This window comes from Aspergillus fijiensis, assembly GCF_003184825.1.
Source record: "Aspergillus fijiensis CBS 313.89 unplaced genomic scaffold BO72scaffold_61, whole genome shotgun sequence".
NCBI classification, from domain to species: Eukaryota; Fungi; Ascomycota; class Eurotiomycetes; order Eurotiales; family Aspergillaceae; genus Aspergillus; species Aspergillus fijiensis.
This window is the reverse complement of record NW_024469037.1, coordinates 204,049-226,305: the sequence shown is the minus strand read 5'-3', so window position 1 is coordinate 226,305 and position 22,257 is coordinate 204,049. Positions and strand designations below refer to the sequence as shown.

The window sequence follows — 22,257 nt, the reverse complement described above, 5'->3', positions numbered from 1 at the left end:
AAAGTTATATATATATAATCTTCTTATGCACAGAATAAAAAATTTTAATTATCCTTATTAGCTTTAATATACACTATTTATATCATTTACAGAAATTACACTCTATCAAAGAGTTACCACTGGTAAATAATAGATTTTAGAAGAAAATAAACTGATTTATTATATTAACTAAGTTCTTAGATTATATATTACAGACTTTCTAAAGTATATATTCTAAGATTGTTGAACTATTCAAAGATTAAAATCAGCTTTGTATATACAATACACAGGTGGCCGACTGGCTTACATGGCCGACTCGCTTACCGATTACGTTAATTGGCTTTAGTCATGATGATTGAGGGCCGGGGGTTCTGCCAAAGAACTGCTGACTCAGCACAGCAGAAGATCGAGAGGTCGGCTGGGATATCGATAGATACTGATATGTATGTACATCTCGCGTAATGTGGTTGGAATCCGGCGGGATCTAGTACCTGAGATAGTTGTGAGTATACGGTTCATCAAGCTTGGTTTTAGCTATGCTCGAGTTGGGAAGACATGTAGTCTGGTTCCTGTAAACCTCGGTTCCACTATTTCCCACGGAGTACACAATGAGTCGAGTGTCTTTTCCGAGGAAAACTCTCTTTATACGGGCTGCTAGGTTTGCAATGCCCCAGTAAGGGAAGAGACCTAGTTTCTTGACATGACATGGGTTCTGAAGAAGGTCGAATCTCATGAGTCATGTCATAGACTCAATCTGATCGTCGCGCCGCCGGGACCCTCTCGCTAGTCACCAGCACTTGCTCCAGCAAACTTTATCTTGCACTTTATTTCACGAGTAGCTGCATATTCAGAGCACCATAAAGAGCTTCTTATGCACTATTAAGTTACTTGTCTATCAATCGATGTGCTAGAGACGACTAGCTCGTAGCTAAGTATGATAAATCTCTATGTTATGTGGTCCGTATGCCTCGGACTCCGCGCTATAGAAGCTTAAGCGTAAGCCTGCCTTCCCACGCCTGTGTATCCTATCTATCAAAACTTAGAACGAGGGGTACTAGGAAAATGTGCAGAAGTGACTACAGGCGTGAGGCTTGCTAGGAGATGCTATTGACATCTATATAGCAGAAGCCGCCTACGGTTGGAGATCTCTCAGGATAGGCTTTAATGTCTAGGCTGTAGCCCCGCAACTAGGCCCGAAATGCATCTGTCTTTCGAGATTGTGCGATCTGTCCAAACGACCATATAGCAACTTATTACGACCGGCAGAGTCAGTACGGAGTAGTCGAGTCGAGAAGAAGCAGATGTCTCCGCCTTCACGTTCCTCGTTATGTGCACAATTCTGTGGACAAAGGAACTAGTCGATATGTGACCCCTTTCTCGATTTTGAATGCAGGTTCTTGTGCAGTATGGAGACGTCGTCAATGATAACAATAGTCCCGAGATGGAAGCGACACCCGTTTTGGGTGGCTTGCATCCTAGGACAATGTAATTGTGACATGCCAACGGATCTGTGCCATCGTCCAGTGACATCAAACAATCCCAACTCCAGAAACCTCTCAACGCTAACAAACAGACAGGTCACAACCCCTCCATACCTCAGAAAAGTGCGCTAATCAATTAACCTGTAGACGACGTAAGCGCCAAAAGCGGAGGAGAAATCTAGTCGCTGGAAACGAGCAGGCGCCAAGTCCTCCACACAATTGATTAGACTTTGTCCCCTTGCTTAAGCGACATTCCTAAATGTGAGGAGGATCCTCCTAGCTTGCCATGCCTCGCAAACCTTCGGGACCGCCGTTGATGCTCGGGGCCGCCGTTAGAACTGTCACTTGGGTAAACTCTCCCGTCCGTACCTGAAAACCAACTCTGGTCAGCCGGACTCGACCGAACAAGGAAAGCCCGTCAGTGAACAAGAGGAGATCAAGCGAGGGTTTCACAGGTCTCCATCCCACACATACATGGGCATACTGTACTGTACCTACCTACGTGTGGAATGTACTTCCGGACTGTCCGAAATGAACCATCGGGCCACACGTACACATCACACAATCAGAGCCGAACCTTCCCTAACAAGAACAATGAGACAGACCCCCACACGCCAGGATGAAAGAGTATGGATTTGTGTGGGTCAAAAGGAGAGAGGGGGGGAGTAAGGGGCGGGGCGCAAAAGAATCCACCGGAGGAAGAGAAAATCCCTTCTAGCGTATTCCAGAAGCCTTCTAGAATGCTTCTAGTGCTGACCCCCATTTGGAAGACCTGACATCACCTGATACTTGATTTCTGGTTCTCCATCAGCCAATGTATATTAACTCATTTTGCTCAACCATGGATACGGAGTCAAGCTAGTCTCCAATCTATGATATCATGGCGCCTGTATCACACCCCCCAAAGGGATGGCTTTTCCCAACCCAAGGATTCCATGATTCTTCCATTCGGTTTCTACGCGATCGGCCGCCACCTGGTCCGATCTTCGCCCTTTTTTTATTCTCGCTCTTCTTTTTCTGTTTCCCGTCGCCCCCCCCTTCCCACCCCTTTCCTTCCTTTCTGTCTGGAACTCTGGATGGGGCCGATGGAATACAAATCGGACGATTTTTCTCTGGGACCGGTGTGTGTGTTTCATGGAGCTTTGCCTGGATTGGGAAAGGACACGTTGTTGACGGATGAGACGGGGTGGAAAATGCTTCGTCGATCGAAGTGAAATTGGATTGAGTTTGGGTCAAGTCCACACAGGTTTGTGTCTGCACTATAATGAATTGGGCGGTTAGCTGCGTAATAACTGTAAGTCTGTACTTTCGATCTACACATCGTAAATAAATTAAAGGCATTCTCCTTGCCTACAAGATTGATTGGAGGGAGTGTTGCGAGCTATCGTCTGCCTCTGGACCCGATGTCTCGCGATAGTGAGACCACGGAGTCACTTCATGAAGTCGATGTATGTTGTCAGGTGAGGTGGTTGGATTAGGATTTGAAGCTGTTGGAACTAGCATCGCCCAATCTCTCATACCCTCCGTCCGATATAGTTCGCGAACGAGCAGGGATTGGTATCTATTCTAGGAACTTGGCTCAATCCCAATCCTTCGGGGCCTTGTTCCCGAAACAAAAAAAGCAAGAACTGGCAAACCATTCGATGTCGTCCAATTGGGACCGTGCATCCTCTTGACTCTGTTGGTTCAGTTCATGTGAAGGGACTACTAAGTACCCCTGTGTTCAGTACAGCCCCGTCAGGTTGGTGGTAGAGCCGTCGCATGTTTACAATTTTGAGTCTGTTCCATAGGGGGTGGGCTTCAACCGCCATGTTTCGCCAGTTGATATCAAATACGGGCTGGCCGGCAGTAACCCGGCCAAAGTCTAATATAGGATCATCACTGGCCCGAAGGCGGGTTTTTCCGCCTCGCGCCCGTTCGCTTTCCCACCCAGATCTCAGAGGTACGGATTTGGCTCCCTCAAACACTCCGTAGATCTGGGTAGTACCGGAGTTGGACTCTACCTCCCAGCGAAAAAGTAGATTGTACCTCGGCATTCCAATCAAGGGGCGAGTAAGTTATTGCCATTGCCGTAGCCTGCGTGGTGCGTACCTTATCTTTCGGCGTCGTCGTCCTCTACACGGCGGACCATGAAGTAAAAGGAAAACACACCCCCATCTAGGCCCTCCATCAGTGTATGGAGGAAAACATTTCCACCAGAGCCAAGACATTTGTAATCTATGACATAACAACAACTCACACACAGTCGTACTACTCGTATGAGTTTGCATTTATTTTTTCGTCATTCTTCAACCTGCCCACCACGTGGCACCCGCATCATCCAATTTTTTTTTTCTGTCATCTTTTTTTTTTGTCTGGTAGAGATTTGAGCCTCGACACTCCACCTACCATATCCCGCGATATGATTGTCGGTAAAAGAAAAAGAAAAAAAAAAGAAGGAAAGAAAGAAATCGAGTGGATACCTTTTCCATCTCACCAAAAACAACTGTTCATCAAAGCTAATCCCGACAGAGTTTAACCACCCCCACTAACTGCCAAGGTCCAGAGAGCAAAGTCTGGGGATCCACTACGCTCTCTCCCCCACCCCGCCCAATCCAGATTTTTCCTTGACCGCTTCTCTTTTTCCGTTCTCAGTCTTTTGCCCCGTGCGGCGTTGGTGTTGGGGCGAATGGACGATTATCGACTCTGATTTTTGACCGCTCTCTTTGGGGTCTTAGAACCTCTGTTGGTTTTCTGCGGGCAACTAGTTTAGTGCACAAAGAAAAGAAAAAGTGGATCGTTTCGCTCCAGCTCGGATGTATTTAGGCTGTATCCATCTGCTTCGATATCTGGGTAATCTGAGCCGAAGTGAGATGAATACTGAGTATAACGGCGATATCATTTGCAGCTGAGGAGCCTAGGGTTTGGTAGTCCTGCTCGATTAGGATGTTGGTGTCACCTCCTTCACCGTTCCACGGATTCGAAATCAGGTACGGACATCATTCAATTTCCTTGTTGGTGCCAGACTGTAACCGAGTTCAGCTCCGATTGACATACAACATCTCTCTTTTAAGGTATTCGGTAGAGCATTGATTTAAGCAGGTCCCACATTTTCCCATGCGATTGACAGCGCAACTACCGCCGTCGCAATTTGATCATACATAGAATGCAGTATGGCACTATCGCAGCCGACTAGCTTCCCTATCTGCTCCATACCAACTAACATCTTCTGCAACCACCTACCTGGGACTACAAGTCTAGCACATACTCCACCCATTGGCAGGGATGCTATATTCCCCTCCCAGTGACCCAGTCGTCTTCTACCCTCAAGGCCCGTGTCGTAGTCCTGTCGATCCTTGATCACCCTCCAGTACGAAAAGAAGCAGACTAGGAAAAGTAATCAACAAACTGCAAGCACCCGCTAGAGCAGAAAGTCTAAATCTGGTCCGTTGTTAGCTACGGTCTACCGAGAGCCTGACACCCCCCCAAACCTACTGACTCCAAGAAAGGCATGTCTTCTACATGTCTAGCCTACCAGCTTCAACAATAATTCCTCAAAATCAAAAGCTGAGTCCTATATACACAGCTAGCCAAAACCAAAACCAGAGACATGGGGTCAAGCACCTTGACGGGCCTGAGTAATCAGTTGAGGCTTAGACTCTTCAATCAATAATCCCTGTCCTCCTGTCCTACCCTACCGGTAGTACGTATTAGCACTAGGTAAATACAGTTAGCCCTAGCCTGAACCAACTGCCGGGATTCATGCCCGGCTACTGGGGAGGAAGGGGGGGGGGGGCTCTCGGGAAGTCGCATTGCATTAACAGCTCGGCGCCTGTCGCGGGATTTAGTCTAACTGTCTTAAGGAGGAGACGTAGGCCCGGGGGACTTGAAGCTAAAAAGGTAAAAAAGCCAAAAACCCCTCTACCCTGGGAAGTCAAGCCGGTCGATCGGTATCATATCTCCCATGGGCCAAGGAAAGGGCTACAGGGCCAGAGAGCTAGAAGTCAGGGGAGAGTTGCAGGGGAGATGAGGATCATCACACGATTTGACCCTGCGTTCTCTGCAGGTTTCAATGTCAGTTGGAATATCCCATGAAGGCGGGTTCAAAATCGATACCTATGGTGGGGAGAAAAAGAGACAGCATGACTACCGCATCCGTATGTTTCTGTCTGTCGCACAGAATGAGCATGAAGCATAGAACGAAGACACGTCAAGCAAGGGAGAAAAGGGGTGACCAATCACCAATCCTTGTGTGCAGTTTGTTTATCTTTTTTACTTCTTACTGTACCTAGCCATGTGGCAAATCTGACCTGTCAACCAACCCGCTAGCTACCAGTTGTTTGACAGACTGACGGCCAAGAGCCAAGCACTCGGTTACCATCCTGGCGACAGGATGGTTTGCACTTTGGCTGGGCGGGATCCTCTAGAACTCTCCCCTTTTGCCTTTGCTTTGCCTCCTTCTTCCTCCCCTGTCTAGTGTCGAAGAGCTAGAAGCGAAAGTAGAAAGAGTCGTGTCAAGGATAGAGACGGGAGAGAGATACGCACAGATCCCTTACAAACCTAACTTCAAACACTATTTTCCAAAGCTACACCCCCATTCCTAATTCTGACTGGCCGCGGCGTATAACCCCGGAGCTCTTGTTTTTATTTTCTACGTTTTAATTGATTTAATCATCGTTCTCCGATTTTGACTCAAATGCCAGCCACATGGCAAACCTAACTGACTCTTGGGTCCTTGGCCCCCGGGCCCTGATGGTTATTGGCTGCCTTGAAACTAAGAAAGGTTAGAAACAAGACGGACAGCAATTGAGAGATAAGTTCAAGAGGCATGAGAGACAAGAGAGGGTCTTGCAAGTTACAAGTACCTACTCATAGCAACAACAGGTTTCCAGCAATTTTTTACTTTTTTTACTTCGGGCAATCCCACAAACCCCAACGCCACGTACATATCATCTATTCGAATCAAACAAAGAAACAGACAAAACCCAGCCCAACCCCGTGACATCCATACCTGCACGCACGACGGAGCATAGAAGCCAGCCAAGATCCCCGCTAGAACCACTTTAGAACCAACTGAAACAAGCCTGAGCCTGGAGCCGGAGGTCTCTTTTCCTTCCTCTCCCAACCACCCGGGAACGCGCGCCACCCATCCATGATTGATTCTAGACTCAGCCTTGCCAATAGTAGGAGGGTAACTGCAGCGAGTGTCATCATCCCTGTCAGGTTCCCCTCCAAAGTTTTTTTTTTTTCTTTTGGTCTTCCCGTCCTTCCTTTTTTTTTCTTGTCTCTCGCGTGGCGGTCAGGGATCATTCTTATGGAGACGGCTTGTGGTAATGATGGTGGAGAAGGAGTTGATATGGGGCCGTCGGGCAAATGCAACTTGCAAGAAATGTAGTACTCCGTACTCCATATAACAGGTGGTGGTTCCATCCGTTCCGTCTGTCTCTATATGCCTTCTAGAATAATGCTATAGCTGAGGTGCGTATGCGCAGTAACTTAAGGCAAGCGGAACCGGAACCACGCATACTATGCCTACCGCCGGAACCTGCTTACGGGCTGGGGCTCGCCTTGCCCGCTGTCACTCATGCAGGAGGAAGGACCATGATCGTCCATGCCGGCGAGAGTAGAAGAAAGAGAAGAAGAAGCAATCGATCCTCCTTCCTTGCTGTCTTCTTCTCCCTCTTGTCATCGAGACCCGACGAGCTGACGTGGTTCGGATGAATCCCTTTCCATGCTCCTCCGCTCCGCCTACACCGGTAGAATTGGGGATTAGCTGCATCGTTGATGGGCGAAAGAGCCAGTCGACCAGAAAATCTGATGAATCCTCGTCTCCTACCTCCTTGATACATTATTATACATAGCAACTTACATACACTTCGTAGGGACAAAGTGATTATGTAACAGCGACAGGAAAGGGCGTGGTGGGGTGCTGGTGGGTACGCAAGTTTCAACGCTAGAATGAAAAAGCAGTTGCGGCCCAGAAAGCGCCCTTACCGCACTTTCCAGTCGGGTTCTGTTGATCCACAATTTGTCCTAGAAACTAGAGAGAAAAACCCGCCCCAGTTTTGGACCCAGTCCATCTTTTGTGTCTTCTCTTCCCAAAGCAGTAACGAGGCGATTACGCCATTCTAAAGGCCCTCGCTCATGGCTCACCGCTTCGTGAGGGAGAGGGAAATTAAGAGGAAATGTGGAGAGGAACCTCAAGACCTAGAATAGGTCACAAGATACGATAGATGATCCGACCTTGGTGATATGTACACAGTACATTATAGGTAGTCAGTCCAATTCTATGCCTGTGCTCCCCGGATGATGTTTCTGAATTGTGTCCTGTAAATGGATCGGGTGTCCACAGTCGCATAAACGTTACGTAGAAGGCAACCACATACATTACATAGTCCGGTTTTCTGGTTCGAAATCACATCATTTATCGGAGTCGGTGTGGTATGGGGTCATCGTTACTGCCTAATTGACTCATGACAGGGCAGTTCACATTGCTGTTGAGGAGAAGAGGCTGCTGACTTACCTGTAGCTAGCCGGCCGGGGGCTTCTGTCAGATGCGATCCTGCTGCGATCAGACCTTCCAGCTCGATATAGCTCCGTCGCATTAGCCTTCCCCAAATGAGCCTCATGTATTGGAAAGGAACAGCAGGATTTAGTCTGTGGTTTCAGCTCGTATGGACTTGGCCCAAGGCTGCGTGCCGAGTTCGTCCGAGCTGGGGTGAGATTTGCGCCCCCGGCCGGACGGTTTGAGGTATTCCAGCCTGGTGGTTAGAATAGACGAGACTACGACAGAGAGAATGCACCACGATTGGATCAACTCTCCTTAGTGGCTTCTTAGTAGGACTCAGGACCCCGGTTATGCTGGAGGGAAAGAGTGCGTTTCCCAACAGTTCCATTGACAAGCGTGCTGTGTGTGATAGTATGGGCCGGGTAGTGGATCGGAAGAATGAACCTTTGATAACAGTATGTGATATATAACAAGGGGACGATCCTTGATATGTATGTCATAAGTTAAGTTAACTAGCTGTACGTACTCCCGTCGACAAATGCGATGGGGAACAAGAACGTACGACACTGGAGTCGCGGCGCTAAGGTGAGCTTCTGCGGACCGGCTGGATGCCTGTATGTAATACGGGTGGATAGTAAGTATGTACTCCGTAAAAGCAATCTGAACGGGCGCCCGGTTGACAGAAAGGGCTACGCCAATGATTGTAAGAGGACGATCACGGCAATTGCCTGAGAATTGAGGATTCAGAGCATCGATGATCAAGTATTGTAAGTTGAATGCCCGTTGTTTATTAATCGCAATTCAGCTTCACGAAGAGACCAATCAACGGGCGACAACAGCCAAGCCCGTCTGAGCAACACACACTAAACCCAACCCAGCCGCCAGCTCTTCTCCACGTGTGTCCACGTGGAACCAACATGGGTCTCGGCTAGGACACCAAAGAAGAAGAAGACTCTTGGAAGAGTCATGGAAGAGCGGGAGACAGCCATCAAATCATCATAGGCAACGAGGAGCATCATCATTCGATGTTAGATAATCCCAGAAATCCTGGCGGGATCGAGAATACGAGCGTCGAGCCAGCTGGCCGGACACAGCCACACGGGAAGAAACCCTTCTCCACTGTCTGTTGCTCGTTTCCTTTTGATTTGATCTGGCTGACCACAGAAACACAGATTATCATTGAGGCAGATTCGGCGTGAAATCGATTCCGTCCGATCACGCTTTGTCGCCTCGAGATACACTTCTCACATGCAGCACATCAAATAGTGAGGAGGAGCCACAGAACTTTAGCCCGCGTACTGTACATGGTGATGGATTACATCCCCCCAGATAAGGAATTGTTGGCCTGAGGCTCCACTCAACACACAAGTATTGATCGGCATCAGGGAAAGTGCTTGGTTCGCTTGGTCCTGTTCAAGACAACAAGGTTTGGGCTTGAGCGGATACCCACGTGGGAATGGAAGAGCATCTTACGAAGCAGAGGACCAACAGTTCTGTGAGGTGCCCCTACAGCTCTAATAGCGCTGTCAACAGGATAAATAAACGTCAATGGATCATCATCCACGAGGATCATAACAAAGTCATTGGACCCAATATAAAGGGAGGAGGGAAAGAGTAGAGATAAGAAGCCTAGAGGGTGGAGGCGCGGACGGAAGGAGGAGGTCAGCCCAAATTCAACCACCCCCAAAAGGCACTGCAACGACGGCAAGAACATTCTACCTATCTTGGTAATTTGTCCATGGCCCAAAATCATGCCAAGCCGAGTAGCTGGATGGGTCGTGGTCTGGTTTGGGGGTGGGGAAATACCGACAAGGTACTCCGTATATACGCATGAGTATTCTGTCTGTAAGTGGTAGGGTATGTAATTCTCACTCATTATTCATTCTTAGCAGCAACAGCAGCAGGTGCAGTCAGTGGCTTCTAGCAACGTACTGTTCGGTCCTAGTGGCACACTAGTCTATAGTGGGCAAGAGTTCTACTGCGAGTATTCGTGACGAGCCGCTCTGAATGGCTGCTATCGCCTGGGGGATTTCCCGGCTCGAAGCTAATGACTCAAGAAATGACGATCGATACTGGATTCTGCTGTAATGCCTGTACAGGGCAGTACTGTACCTACCCAGAGAGTAATCCTTCAGAACCACCCGAAAGGGAAGGCAAACGGAGTTGAAGCCCCCCCCCGGCTGATGATGCATCTACATCAACCATCTTCGCGCAGTAGTTGTGATACAGTTTGTGGATAGGTACATCACCCGAAGTGTATGATGGAGGGAAACATATCAGCCTGTTCTCAGGCTGCAACGCAAAGAAGACAGCTCCCGTTCTAGGTTGAGTTAGGAAATCTTCCAGGCGAGGCCCGGGAGATTGATCTCATCGAGACTCCTCGTCATATGATAAGAGATACCACGGAAGTTTGATGACGATCGGTAGGGCGCCAGCAAGTAGGATGAATCTTGCATCTATTAGTATCTACACCAGTATATGTGCATGCATATCCTCGTTGACACCCACTGATCGATCTGAAGCCAATTGTCCCCAGAATTAGTGTACATGCCTGGGACTCTCAGAAACTGGGGATATCTATGTGAAACCGATGATCATCCGACGTTGCTTCCCAGCGCTTGAGCTGAAGGTCGAAAGGCGGGTAGCGGGTATTCGAACTGTATGGTACGTGACTGGTAACTTAATTGCTGGGAGAGGGTCATCCACGGGCTGGCCATCATACGGACGGAGGACTCCGACTCCGATTGACTGTCTCTCATGGCCCCGAGGGGAGGGGAAGCATTCAAGGATCCTCCTTGCAGCAGTGCCATCACCACCACCATTTGGAGTGACAATGAGGAATGGGAACCGGGTTAACAAACCCTGCGCAGTCTCTTTGCCATCTAATTGTTCCATTGCTAGCTGTATCTGTAATGAAGCATAAAAAATACCACAGCAGTAAGCAATCGGTGGTATTGCTTTTTCCGGCGACTGCCGTCACAGCGGGTAGGTAAGGTATGTGAAAGACTGGTACTGGACGGGTTCAGGACGACGGACTCTGCAGGGAAGGGCGGCGGAGGAGGTGGACTGGCTGGCTCACTTTCTGATCGCCCCAAAGGACGATCCATCCACCTTTGCCCTTGGCCCACGTTGTCTGGTGCATGAAACCGTCCGCGTGCACAGTGGGTCAAAGACTGACAGGCCTGATTCTTCACACCCCTGGGCCTGGGGTCCTTCTTGCCCATTCTTCTCTTGCGTGCGCCATCTCGCTATTCTTCTGCTGCTGTTGCTGCACTGCTAAGGTTACAACTACTAACTACTAACTAAAGTACGTACTGTAGTTAACTACTTACCTTAGCAGTTACTAACTTCTTACTACTTCCTACTAACTACGCTTACTCTCACTTTTACTCTTTTACCCTTCTTCTTCCCTGTTTTCTCTGCTCACTTCTTTACTCTTCTTCTTCTTCTTCTTCTCCTCCTCCTCTCTCTTTGAACTGTAAGGGATCTATCAGTGACATTCACTTTTTTCCTTGTACTCCTTTCCCACTTTGAAAAGTGAGTAATGTTTTGACTGCTGGTACTGATACCTGCCTAAAAGCCAAGCCATTGATTTCCTAAAAGAATCGAAAAGATCAGAAAAAAGAAAAAAGAAAAGATCTTGAAATTTATCTTTCGAAGATTTGGCATTTTTGTTTCATGAATTTTATTTAAAAAAAATCTCCTTGGAGAAAATAATAATATTCTGTTTTCTCTTCCTTATTCAGAAGAGAAGCCACACCCACACCCCTCCACCTTTTCTTTCCTCACTCACACACACACACACTTCTTCTCTCCCACCCTCCCCCCTTCTTTTTGCCCTTGACCCTCTTTTTTTCCTCCCTTTCCTTTTCCATTCTTTTTTTCCATTCTTTTTTTTTTTTTGTTAATTTTTTTTCCTGATTTTTTTTTCTCTCCTGCTCCAACCTTACATAGATACATACAACCCCCTCCCCCTCTTCTTCTCCTCCCACTCGCCTGGTTCGCACTATTCAATGCCAACCATATCCTCCGTCCCTTTCAACCAAGGCTCTCCTCCTCCTTCCTCACACCTTCATTACCCTCAGCCTTCCCGATCTTCTGCCGTACCTATTCCGGTTCCCTCCTCCCCGGATCACAATCGCACTTCCTCCTTTACTTCTGCTGCTTCTGCTGCTGCTCTTCAGAACTCCGCGCCCGCCGCAGTTCCCGCCCATTCCCATTCCGCCACCACAACCACCAGCACAACTTCCTCCGCCGCTGCCTCGTCTTCCGTCACCAACCCCTTCTCAACAGGTTTCACTGGCTCGGTAATCGGATCAATTTCTCGTCGCAATCGTCGCTCATTTGCTGCGTTGGCTCGAGAGAAGACTTCCAGTGCTCTCGCCAATTTATCTGCCATCGGAAGCCCCAACTATCCGCTTAGGCCTTCTGCATCTTCTGGAAGTCTTTCCAAGCACTCGCGCAAGGCTTCGCAGGTCAGCATCAGTGAACTGCCTGGTGCTACACCGTTGACCCCGCCATTGTCGGATAGCAGTGCTAGCAGCGAACAATCCAGCCCTGCGCCCATTGATTCCGTCACCAACCGCGTTTTCCCCGCTGTGACTGATCAGGCGACGACTTCCGTCGATAGACGACGTCACACTATCCAGCGTATCCCTTCCCCCCTCCAGCAATTACCGGAGATTGAAACTCCCGAACCTCCCGCCAAAATGCATCAGACATCTTCGAGACTGTTGCGTATGACGGAGGATGATCGTCCGTTCACCAAGGTAAGCTTTCTTGCAGAATGCGCGCTAAGTGGTTGACAGAGCGTTCAAGCAATTGACCAAGAGATTAACCGGCAATGTTTGCAGGATTTCATGGACTTGTTCTCGACCCTGATGGTCAGTTTGAAGTTGGATTCGCATCGTGTACGATTCACCAAATATGATCACTCGTTTACTTCAGAAGAGGCCATCAACAACCTGGGATCGCTCAAATTTTCCCAATCCAACCGCATGCCAGACCCCAAGGACCCCTCCCGTATCGTCACTACCACCACAACCACCACATTCTCCATGGCAAAGGAAATGGCTCGCTCAGTATGTCAGCGCTTCGTGGACGCTCGCTTCATTGAGTCCGTAGACGGAAAGGCATCGCAGTTGTTCCCTCTCAAGGGCGCATTGTACCAGCTCACACCCAAGGGCATCAACATTCTCCAGAGATTCTGTCAGCGCAATGGTATCACTGCGCGCCATGTGATCGATGTTCTGGAATCGCCGCGCAACACAATGCAACTTGTCAACCTGGAGCGCGATTCCGAGACCGACAAGCTGTCCCACGATCGAGCGACCATCGAAGTGATTTTCCGCCGGTTCGCTGGGCAGGATGGCCCTAATGTCAAGAGCAGCATTTCGACCTCCGATTCCGATTCATTGAGTGACTATTCGAACGGATTGGTGGGCGTGAAGATGGCCAAGGAGCGCAAGATCAAGGACAAGATTGTTTCCAACACTTTTACAGGAAAGGCGGCGGTCGACTGGTTGATGGATTGTTCGACGACAATTGAGCGTCGGGAAACCGTCCTCATTGCCGAGCTTTTCGTCAAGTACGGTTTAATCATGATGCTGCAAGAAGACCAGTTCATCACTCTGCCCGACGACTCGATAGCCACTTTTCAACCTTCCAAGAATGCCATCTATGGAATCACCGAACGGGGTCAGAGGGTATGTGGCTGGATTGCACGGGACAAGGCTCGTGACACTTCGATGTACGACAGTCGGGGTATCCCACGAGACTCGAACAACGCCCGGTTGAACCACATTCTACACGATCCAGCTCTACGACTCCTTTTCCGCGAATTCCTGCGCTTTTCACTCTGCGAAGAAAACCTGTCTTTCTACCTCGACGTGTCCGAGTTTACGTCGGCTTACCACAAGGCGGAGAAGGTCGGCACATTCCGGAGGCCGGACTCGGTACGGGAGACTTTGGCTGCGGCATACGGTAAGCTATTTCTCGGAGACAGGTCTTGATTGATTGATGATACTAATCTGTGCAGGTCTGTACAACGCGTTCTTGGCCCCTGGCTCGCCCTGTGAGCTGAACATTGATCACGCCCTGCGCAACAGCCTTGCCAGCCGCATGACCAAGGCTGTGGGTGACGACGAGTCCATGCTCAAGAGTCTTCAAGAGGTGGTACATTTGTTCGAAATGGCTCAAACGTCGGTTTTCAAGTTGATGTCAAGTGTAAGTTCACACCGGAAACAATACTTATTCTTCACCAATCAATTCTAACATTTCGTAGGACTCGGTTCCCAAGTTCCTTCGCGATCCCAAGTGTGCTAGTATCCTTCAGGAGCACGATGTGGACTTGATTGGTGCCCCGCGGTCTTACTCTCCAACTCCGGCTCCGGTACCGGAGCGTTCGGCAAGCCGCTCGGCGCGCCCATGAGTCGAACCTTGAAAATGGACCAACGTGGGGCTACACTAATCACTACCTCATCATTGGGATCAACACCAGCTTGTATTGGAATATCTCCAAGCGAGGAATCCACCGAGACCTTGGAGTCTAGTGTGCTCCGAGACACCGCCAGACCTTATGAATCCTGAGTCGGCGCGGTCTAGCGCGACGTTGACCGACCAGCAAAAGTGACTCCTGTTGTACTTGGGGTCTGCTTCCGAACATTTGACTTGACACGACATGATTACACGTTATGCGTCTCCGACTTTTCTTTACTTCACTGCATGAAAGCCTGTGTCCAATTCAGAATGGACGTGGAGAGTTCTTCTTTGGCAACCAGATCACCCGAAATGATTCGTTCATCACGACCGATGAGTGGAAAAAGATGTTTTAACGATCAATGGATCATGTGATAGATGCTGGGACCCGAATTTCTGTTCTCTTAATCAAATTTCCTTTGTCTTTGTTTCCTTTACCCCTTTTTATGTTTTTTTTTTTTTTTTCTGTCGGACTTGAAGAAGGGAAGGCTGAAACACACCGCTAGTATTCCAGCATTCCAGCATTAGAGAGGCGTTTTTTACCCCCATATTTCTTCTTTTCTCAGGCATCGATGCATTTTCGTGCACACTTCTTCTTCTACTTGGTGATAAATCTGATTGATTGACTGACTTATTGATTTATGTGTGTGTATGCCGCCATATGTCCTTTTCCCTTTACTTTGATAATTGTGCAGTTGAGTTTGACTTGACCTATTTTTTGCCTGCATCATCGATAGCATATCTGATCTGCATTTTCATGGGTTAACTTTTTGTTTTCTGCGCCATATCCAGCGAGTGAGTTATGTGTGTGTATGTACATGTGTGCCATGTTCTGATTCAAGTCTGGGCCTGAGACCCAAGACTTCTATTGAATAACAATTCATTACTATTTATTCTTGATTTTTCTTGTAGTTCACCTTGCGCTCCTCGATATGAACCCATAATAATTCAAGAATCACCCTCAGATGAAATCATTCGTGAGCATCACCAACCGTTATAAACAACCACCCTCATCAAAGTAAAGAAGAACCAACAGTAAGAACCAACGGTAGCACACCCATTTCCCTCTAACGCGGAACCGACATCCATGTAGGATAAAGGAATAAGGCGATGGCGATGGGAGGGAAAAGAAGGACGTTGGAAGAAAACCAAGTACCGTACATACATCCATGAATAAAAGCAACAAACACCACATGCCACATGGCCTGCACGTGGTTTTCCTCTGCACGAGGGTGCAGGGGGAGGGGAGGGGGGTGTGACCGCACGGGGCAGGGGGACGCACAGGGGGGCGTGACCGATTCACCTCTTTGAATATTAGTACAGTACTTTGTTTTGGTTCGGTTATGGTTGTGGTTGTACCCTCTTTCTGCGCCTTCACATGACCCTCCGCGACGATGATGATATTTGGTTTTCTTTGAGGGGAGATGGTGCTACCTTACCGACATTGTATACTGGTGCTGGGACACGGACATGAGTCAACCATTTTAGTTGATCAGAGGTTGGAGGGGGGGGAATCGTCACCTTTGTGCAAGAGGCGAGGCGCCTGCTTAGTCAGCTATCCCATCCCGTGTTATGCTCGCTTACGCTGCTGCTCTGCTGTGCTGAGGGATAACTAAAACTAAGTGTGTCTTCCCTTGACAGGCGGGGGGAGAGACCCATGGCGAGGTGTTTGTTGCGTGAGAAGTGTCACGGAGCGTGATGTGTACTGACTTCTGCCGCAGAGCTCAAGGGGGTATGGTATACCCATACCCTTGGTGGATTTGGGAGGAATGGTCTGAGATCAGAGGGTGGGAGTATGTATGAGAGAGACAGACCCCCTTGACTTTGCAAATTCAAATTCGATGATCGAGAATCGGGGATTGTACTCGCCGTACTCGACAGAAACCCTTCAGATATCATGATCTGGGCGGGGACAAACTTGTGTGCTCCATGCTGGGATCTGGGGTCGGATAGATGTCTAGTGCCACCGGGCAGCGTGGGATATCATAGAATCCCTGAGTTTCTATTCATGCTGATATGTAAATAGGTAAGGTAGGGTGAAGGGTACAGTAACAGCACAGTCAATGTCCAGGAGACTGACTACAGGAAACCAGGAAGTTGGGGTCGCGAGCCAGAAAACAACAAGAAACGCCCCAAGCCCAAAAAGTAGATATTACCATTACGCTCTTCGTAGCATAATCCCAAGAATAGAAATAGTGTCAGAGCTGGCAGATGAGAAAAGGGGGGAGGGAAGAATACGGGTGTATGTATACACATCATCCAAGAAATTTGGATGTTGAAGGAGAGTGGAGGGCGAGTAGGTTGGGTGGATTTGTTTCAGATGGAGTTCTCTCGGTGAGGGTGGTGGTGGTGATGTGTGTTTGTGTGTGACAGGTGGCTGGATGGACGGCTTGTATAGATGAAGAGATGGCTGGAGACTTGACTCATGACTCGAGTCAGTGACTGGACTGAACTCACAGGGTTGGAGGATCTCCTTCAACCCGAGACATCATCAGACAACTCCTCCAAAACGAGTCAAGAGGAACAGGGTGAAACGTCCTTGGTTTCAAGATATCATTCTTCGCGCCTGTTCATCAGTCCATCGGTCCACCGATCCATCGGCGCAACTGCCCACCCCACACCAGCACATCCCACAATCGAGAGAACCCCCCTGAAGAAGATCGAGTGAAGATAATGTTCACTGACAGAACAACCGCCCCTCCCCCAAGCATATCCAGAAAGATACAACGGGCCACTTCAGGTTTACTTGCCCGCCCAGCCTCTCAGTCGCATGCCTTCCTCAATTGCCGACCAAATGCCCTCGACGACCTCGCGATCTCTCCACCGCCCGGACCCGTTCACCCCGCCCTTCTCGTCCCATCTCTCGACCGAGAAGCTCTGGACCCCACGACCCCAATTGCGGACCTCGCGCGGACTGTCCTCCCCGCGCCAGCCCACATAGACACCCGTGGCGTGTTTGAACAGCTCGGGCGGAGAAGACCACTTGTAAGATTTGAACTGCCAGGTTTGACCCGTGGTGAAGACGGCCACCAGGCGGTTCCAGTAATCCGGCCGGAAGTTGGCGGTGCTGTCCACCAGGATGAAGCGAGTGGGCTTGCGAGAGCCGGAGGAGGACGCGCTGGACCTGGAGTGAGGGAGAGGGGTATTAGAGGAGCTGCCTTGGATGCGCAGGGGTCGATTGATATAGAGGATGTTGCTGTTCGTCCCCGTTGCCAGCGTGGGGTGATCGGGCGGAATGAAGACGCCCTCCTCGAGGAATGAGCGCACATTGGACATGCGGATAAGAGACGATGCGGAAGGCGACAGCAGGATGATCGGATCCTGCGTCTTGGAGCTGCTCTTGCTGCTTCGGGGTTGCGAGAGACCGGCGGACGGCGCGGGCACCGGCACCATAGAAGAAGAGGAGGAGGAGGTCGGCTTGCTGCCAGGCTTGGTGACACCCGCGGGATATTGACCCGTTCGTGACGACCGGTTCCGACCCAAGATGGTTTCTGCAGTTTTGCGCACATGGGAAAAGTCCTGAACCCCCAAGAATGATTAGCATCTTATACGTAAACCCACCCACAGGGGACCTTCAGAGGGATTGAAACTCACCGTCGGCTTAATCCCCCTCAACACACTATTCCGATCCCCCATCTTCCTCTCCCCATTGTAAATCTCCTGTAACCTCGGATCAATCACCTTGGCCGCCCGACTACCGTGCTGCTGAGCACCCCCAGACGCCGCAGCCGCAGCAGCCCCTCCCGTCGCACCAGCACCGCTCCCACTCGGCACCGTAGCAACACCCCCGGCCGCCCCCGAAGCAATATTGGCCGACGCCTGAGCCTGCGCACCAACGCTACTCTCCACGCCCGCAGCGGCAGCAGCAGCTGTAGCAGCAGCCATTGCCGCGGCCGCGGCCGCCTTGGCAGCGGCCTCGCCTTCGAGAGGCTTGATGTACTCACTCTCCTCGGACGCGCCCTCCAGCCACGTCAGGAGATCGAGTCGCTCGACGAACACCAGATTCTGGACCTTTTCTTCAGGCTGCTCGGGATCATCCTTCCGCTTCTCCTTGAGGGCCTGGTTCAGCCCCTCCGCTTCGGCGATATACTCCGGGATCGCAACGTCCTTCTTCAGCCACGCGAAGAAGATACTGCGCAGGTCGACGGCCTCGCCTGTCGTGCTGGAGACGAAGCGCGTCGGGGTGTTGAGGGGGATGATCTGGGGGCTGCTGCTGCTGCTGCTCGGGGTATGCGGGAAGTACAGGTGGGTGGCTTTGGCGAGATCGAGGTCGGTTTCGGTGTCGGTGGGTGGGTCGGTCGGGGAGGAGGAAGTTGTCGGTCGTGGGGGGTTGTTGGAGAGGAGGGATTGGCGGAGGGCGAGAAGGGGATCTATGCTGAATGATGAATTGGTGGCCATCGTGGGTGTCGGTCTCCCAATGGTCCTTCCGGGGAGTGTGATTTGTGGTGTGGTGTGTAGTGGTGTGTAGTTATTGAGGTCAAGAGGGTGGGCGAGGTTAGCTGGAATTCACCGCAATATTGGAGCGAAGACCAGAGTTCCGAGTCAGGGTTGAGGGAGATTGTCACCGCTCGGGGTGCTTGGGGAATTATAACGGTAAAGGAGGAGAAGAGGGAAAGGGGAGGTGTTACAGCGCAGCTTGGAGGTTGAAGGAAGCTTCAGTTGAGAGCGACTTTCTCGATGCGCGCGCGGAGCACGTGATTTTATCCCCGGAAGTTGGTTGGGGCCTGGCCAACTGGCAGGCCCACTGCTGTCTCTCACTTTGTGAAGTATGAGTGAGTTACTCAGACTCTGGGTAGGTACAGTTTCATTTCCAACACATAAACTAAAGTACTCAAGACTGCATATCACCCCCGAGTTTCCTCATCCAGCTCCAAAACCAGCTCCAACCTCCCAACAGAGCAGTGACTCCTGTAAACAAGATCACTGCTCCGTAATCAGTCGCATACCCCGTGCTCACTCCACCATGAACACCAGCAACAGGACCTCTCTGTATCAACTTCTCACTGAGCGGCCCGCTGATCACACTCCCAATCCCCCTACCCCCGGCCAAAAGCCCAAAGACTAGCCCCGTCTCCAACGAGGGCATCTCCCGCTTAATCTGCATCAGGACTCCGGACCAGGTGGAACTGAACCCTCCGGCAAAGAAGCCGTAAGTGATCGAGAAAACCGTCAACAGGGCGAGCGCTGTATGAGCCTGCAGATGCTCGGAGGAAGAAGTCAGGTGGTTTGTGGCAGTGGAAGAAAGTCCCCAGAATAACAACACCGATAGCCCCGAGCCCATCGACGATAGCAGCATGATGTTGGAGACGGCGAAGCGGTCGCACATGGAGCCTAGAACGATGCCTCCAACGATGGAGGTGGCATTGAACAGAGCCAGAAGGAGGGTTCCGGTCGTTTCAGATAGCCCGGCTGCCGTTGTCGAGTAAGATGGGAGGTAGGTACTCGGGAGAAAGTATCCAAGACTCTGGATGATGTTTCCGAGCTCCAGTGTCCAGAACGTGAGCAACTTTAGGAACGCGAGGTTGAGAGACTGAGGCGACGTGGACGCCGCGGGAGGAACTCGGGCCTTGATGAAGGGAAGTGCTATCAAAGTCGTGAGAAGCTGTATCATGTTAGGTCAGACTAGGGCCTCAGAATTAGCATGGTTGGTGTTCTCCCCACCGTGATAACTGTCCAGGCTCGTAAGGTGGTTCTCGCTCCGTATCGATCCAGTGCAGCGCTTGTCAAGAAGGGCAAAGCCACGCCGCAGACGCTTTTGCCGGCCCACATGATGCCATATGCAAGGCCCTTGCGACGAATGAACCACTGGTCGAGAAGGAGCGTTGTTGGGCTGAAGACGAGACCGTTCCCCAGTCCACAGAGGACGCCTTGAGTGGCTATCAATTGCCAGACAGTATGGGCGAAGGATGACAGTAACGACCCTCCGACGCTGAGAACCAGTCCAACCGGAGCACAGTATCTCTGCATATGAGGGTAGCGGGTCAGAAGGGTAAAACTGATAGGCGATAACAGGTAAAGAATTCCCTACGCGACATATTCATCAGTGAGTACCATGGGTGATGCTGAGGGGTATCCTCCTACCATCGATGTGGTTCCCACAATCGCCAAACCTCCAGTGCCTCCTTCAAGTTCATCGTGAGTCTCGAAATATTCTTGGAAAAGACCGGAGACAAGGGAGAACCCTGCAGCAGAGAGCTCAGTAAACAGCTTCTTCCCAATCGAGAACGAAGCGTACCCCACACTGGAAGTTGGATAAGACAGCAGGATGCTAGGATCAGCCATGCTCCTCTGCCTTGGTCGACCGGTGGCAGCAACGGTTGTTCAAGTTCCATCGAAGCCCTCGGTCGAATCCGATCGATAGAAGATCTTCGATGTGATCGGGATTGAACATTATCCAGTGTGTGTGAAGCCATGGAAGTCAGGATGGAGCGAAGCTGGGGTAAATGACAAGGCAGTGAGGGAAGGAAAGGAAAGCAGAGGAATATACCCCGCAATGCTATCAATGATGATCTGCAACAACAAACTTCATATACAAGACTCGTGACTCATTATTAATCCATGCAAGTTGGCTGCAATCAAGCAAAGAGACCCAACATCCATTGAAAGGAAATGCGCCTAAATCACCACACACAAGAGCCAAACCATCCACACCCTATAAAAAATCTCCTCCATCACAATCAATCGCAGCAATCACAGCGGAATCCCCAACGTCTCCTTGATGTCCTCCCCTCTCAGCCACTTCTCCATGGCCTCGTACATGCCGCGGAACTTCTCATTATCCTCCATCGTCGGCAAGTCCAGCTTGATCTTATGGCCCAGCCGGGCCTGCGCCGCGCCCAGATACCGATACCCATAAGGGTACGGCGCCAATTCCTCCGCCGAAAACTCGGGGACATTCTTGCCGTCGACGGGCAGGATCTTGTCCTTCTCGTAAAACAGACGCTTGTAGTGCACCTTCCAGCCCGCCGGATCCTTCTGGCACCACATGATAAAGCGACAGTCGCATTCGACGTCACACTCCACCCCGTTGAAGTCGAAGCGCTGGGTGATGGTGGCCTTCATCTTGCCCACGGCGCGGCCGGTCGCCGGGTTGAGCTCGACGAGGGTGCCGTTCTCGCGGTGCATGATGTGGTCCCCATTGCGCCGGCCCTTCTTGGAGACTTCGATGAATTCATCGATGGGCATACCGCCGCTCCAGGCTACAGACCCAAGAGAGATTAGGTTTGCTGGACCGGACCGGAAAGGAAATGGAATGGAAGGGGGTGGAACGGACTTGTGAAGATGTACGCCTGCTCGGCGAAGCAGTTACGGTAATGGGCCCATTCGGAGGCGTCTCGGTATACCGGCCAGCCTTTGAGAAGCTCGGTCACGCAGAGCCGATCGAGGATCTCGTTGGTGGTGCCATTGATGTGGCTGTGGATGGTGGGCTGGGGATCTTCGGCGGTGATGTTGACGACCATGGTGGATATATCGGTAGCTGGGGTTTTGTCTATCGCATTCGAACGATCAATCTCCAGAGATCACATCCCTGTTTATATAGATCTGCTTGTGATGGCTGTTGCCCTCTATTCTTGTCTCTGTGTCTTCCGATAAGCCTCGATTCGGCCCGCGTCATCATCTGAATCCGTCTCTTGATGTCATCCCATTGCATCAGGCAACCTCGGTCATGGTCGGTGGAGCTTGCGAGCCTGTGGTTCGCTGAGACTGTCTGGAGCCCAATTTCTGGATTACTAGGTACTGCACAGTATGGTTTTCTGAAAGTGTAGGCCGACCAATTCAGCACTTTGAGAGCGGCCGTGGGGAGGCTGGCATGGAACGAACCCCGTACAATCT

General features: G+C 50.5%; 5 protein-coding genes across 5 annotated transcripts; 1 reads left to right on the top strand and 4 right to left on the bottom strand.

The window, feature by feature from the left end:
• Window positions 1-2,229: 2,229 nt before the first annotated feature.
• BO72DRAFT_246610 (uncharacterized protein) lies at window positions 2,230-2,924 on the bottom strand. The gene has a single exon (XM_040939979.1). The coding sequence runs from the start codon at window positions 2,799-2,801 to the stop codon at window positions 2,331-2,333; it is 471 nt and encodes a 156-aa protein (XP_040797377.1). The 5' UTR covers window positions 2,802-2,924; the 3' UTR covers window positions 2,230-2,330.
• A 9,036-nt stretch (window positions 2,925-11,960) lies between these two features.
• On the top strand, window positions 11,961-14,377 carry flbA (developmental regulator FlbA; the record flags this gene model as incomplete). Its single annotated transcript, XM_040941673.1, has 4 exons — window positions 11,961-12,716; window positions 12,801-13,929; window positions 13,985-14,172; window positions 14,231-14,377. 4 exons carry the CDS (start codon window positions 11,961-11,963, stop codon window positions 14,375-14,377), a joined length of 2,220 nt encoding a protein of 739 aa, XP_040797376.1.
• Window positions 14,378-17,166: 2,789 nt separating this feature from the next.
• BO72DRAFT_462235 (CDC73 C-terminal domain-containing protein) lies at window positions 17,167-18,822 on the bottom strand (the record flags this gene model as incomplete). Its single annotated transcript, XM_040946554.1, has 2 exons — window positions 17,167-17,943; window positions 18,019-18,822. 2 exons carry the CDS (start codon window positions 18,820-18,822, stop codon window positions 17,167-17,169), a joined length of 1,581 nt encoding a protein of 526 aa, XP_040797375.1.
• Window positions 18,823-19,255: 433 nt separating this feature from the next.
• BO72DRAFT_387382 (putative MFS monocarboxylate transporter) lies at window positions 19,256-20,837 on the bottom strand (the record flags this gene model as incomplete). The annotated part of the gene is made up of 4 exons (XM_040941671.1): window positions 19,256-20,026; window positions 20,086-20,448; window positions 20,506-20,606; window positions 20,660-20,837. 4 exons carry the CDS (start codon window positions 20,835-20,837, stop codon window positions 19,256-19,258), a joined length of 1,413 nt encoding a protein of 470 aa, XP_040797374.1.
• Window positions 20,838-20,869: 32 nt separating this feature from the next.
• On the bottom strand, window positions 20,870-22,123 carry BO72DRAFT_246517 (nuclear transport factor 2 family protein). The gene is made up of 2 exons (XM_040939978.1): window positions 21,698-22,123; window positions 20,870-21,623 (listed from the first exon to the last, which is right to left on the bottom strand). Exons 1-2 carry the CDS (start codon window positions 21,882-21,884, stop codon window positions 21,115-21,117), a joined length of 696 nt encoding a protein of 231 aa, XP_040797373.1. The 5' UTR covers window positions 21,885-22,123; the 3' UTR covers window positions 20,870-21,114.
• Between the last annotated feature and the right edge of the window lie 134 nt (window positions 22,124-22,257).

Coding starts and splice junctions, on each gene's coding strand:
- BO72DRAFT_246610 (XM_040939979.1), bottom strand. CDS start 2,801: ATGCCTTTAATTTATTTACGATGTGTAGATCGAAAGTACAGACTTACA.
- BO72DRAFT_246517 (XM_040939978.1), bottom strand. CDS start 21,884: ATGGTCGTCAACATCACCGCCGAAGATCCCCAGCCCACCATCCACAGC. Junction 21,624..21,697: donor GCAGGCGTACATCTTCACAA/GTCCGTTCCACC, acceptor TTGGGTCTGTAG/CCTGGAGCGGCGGTATGCCC.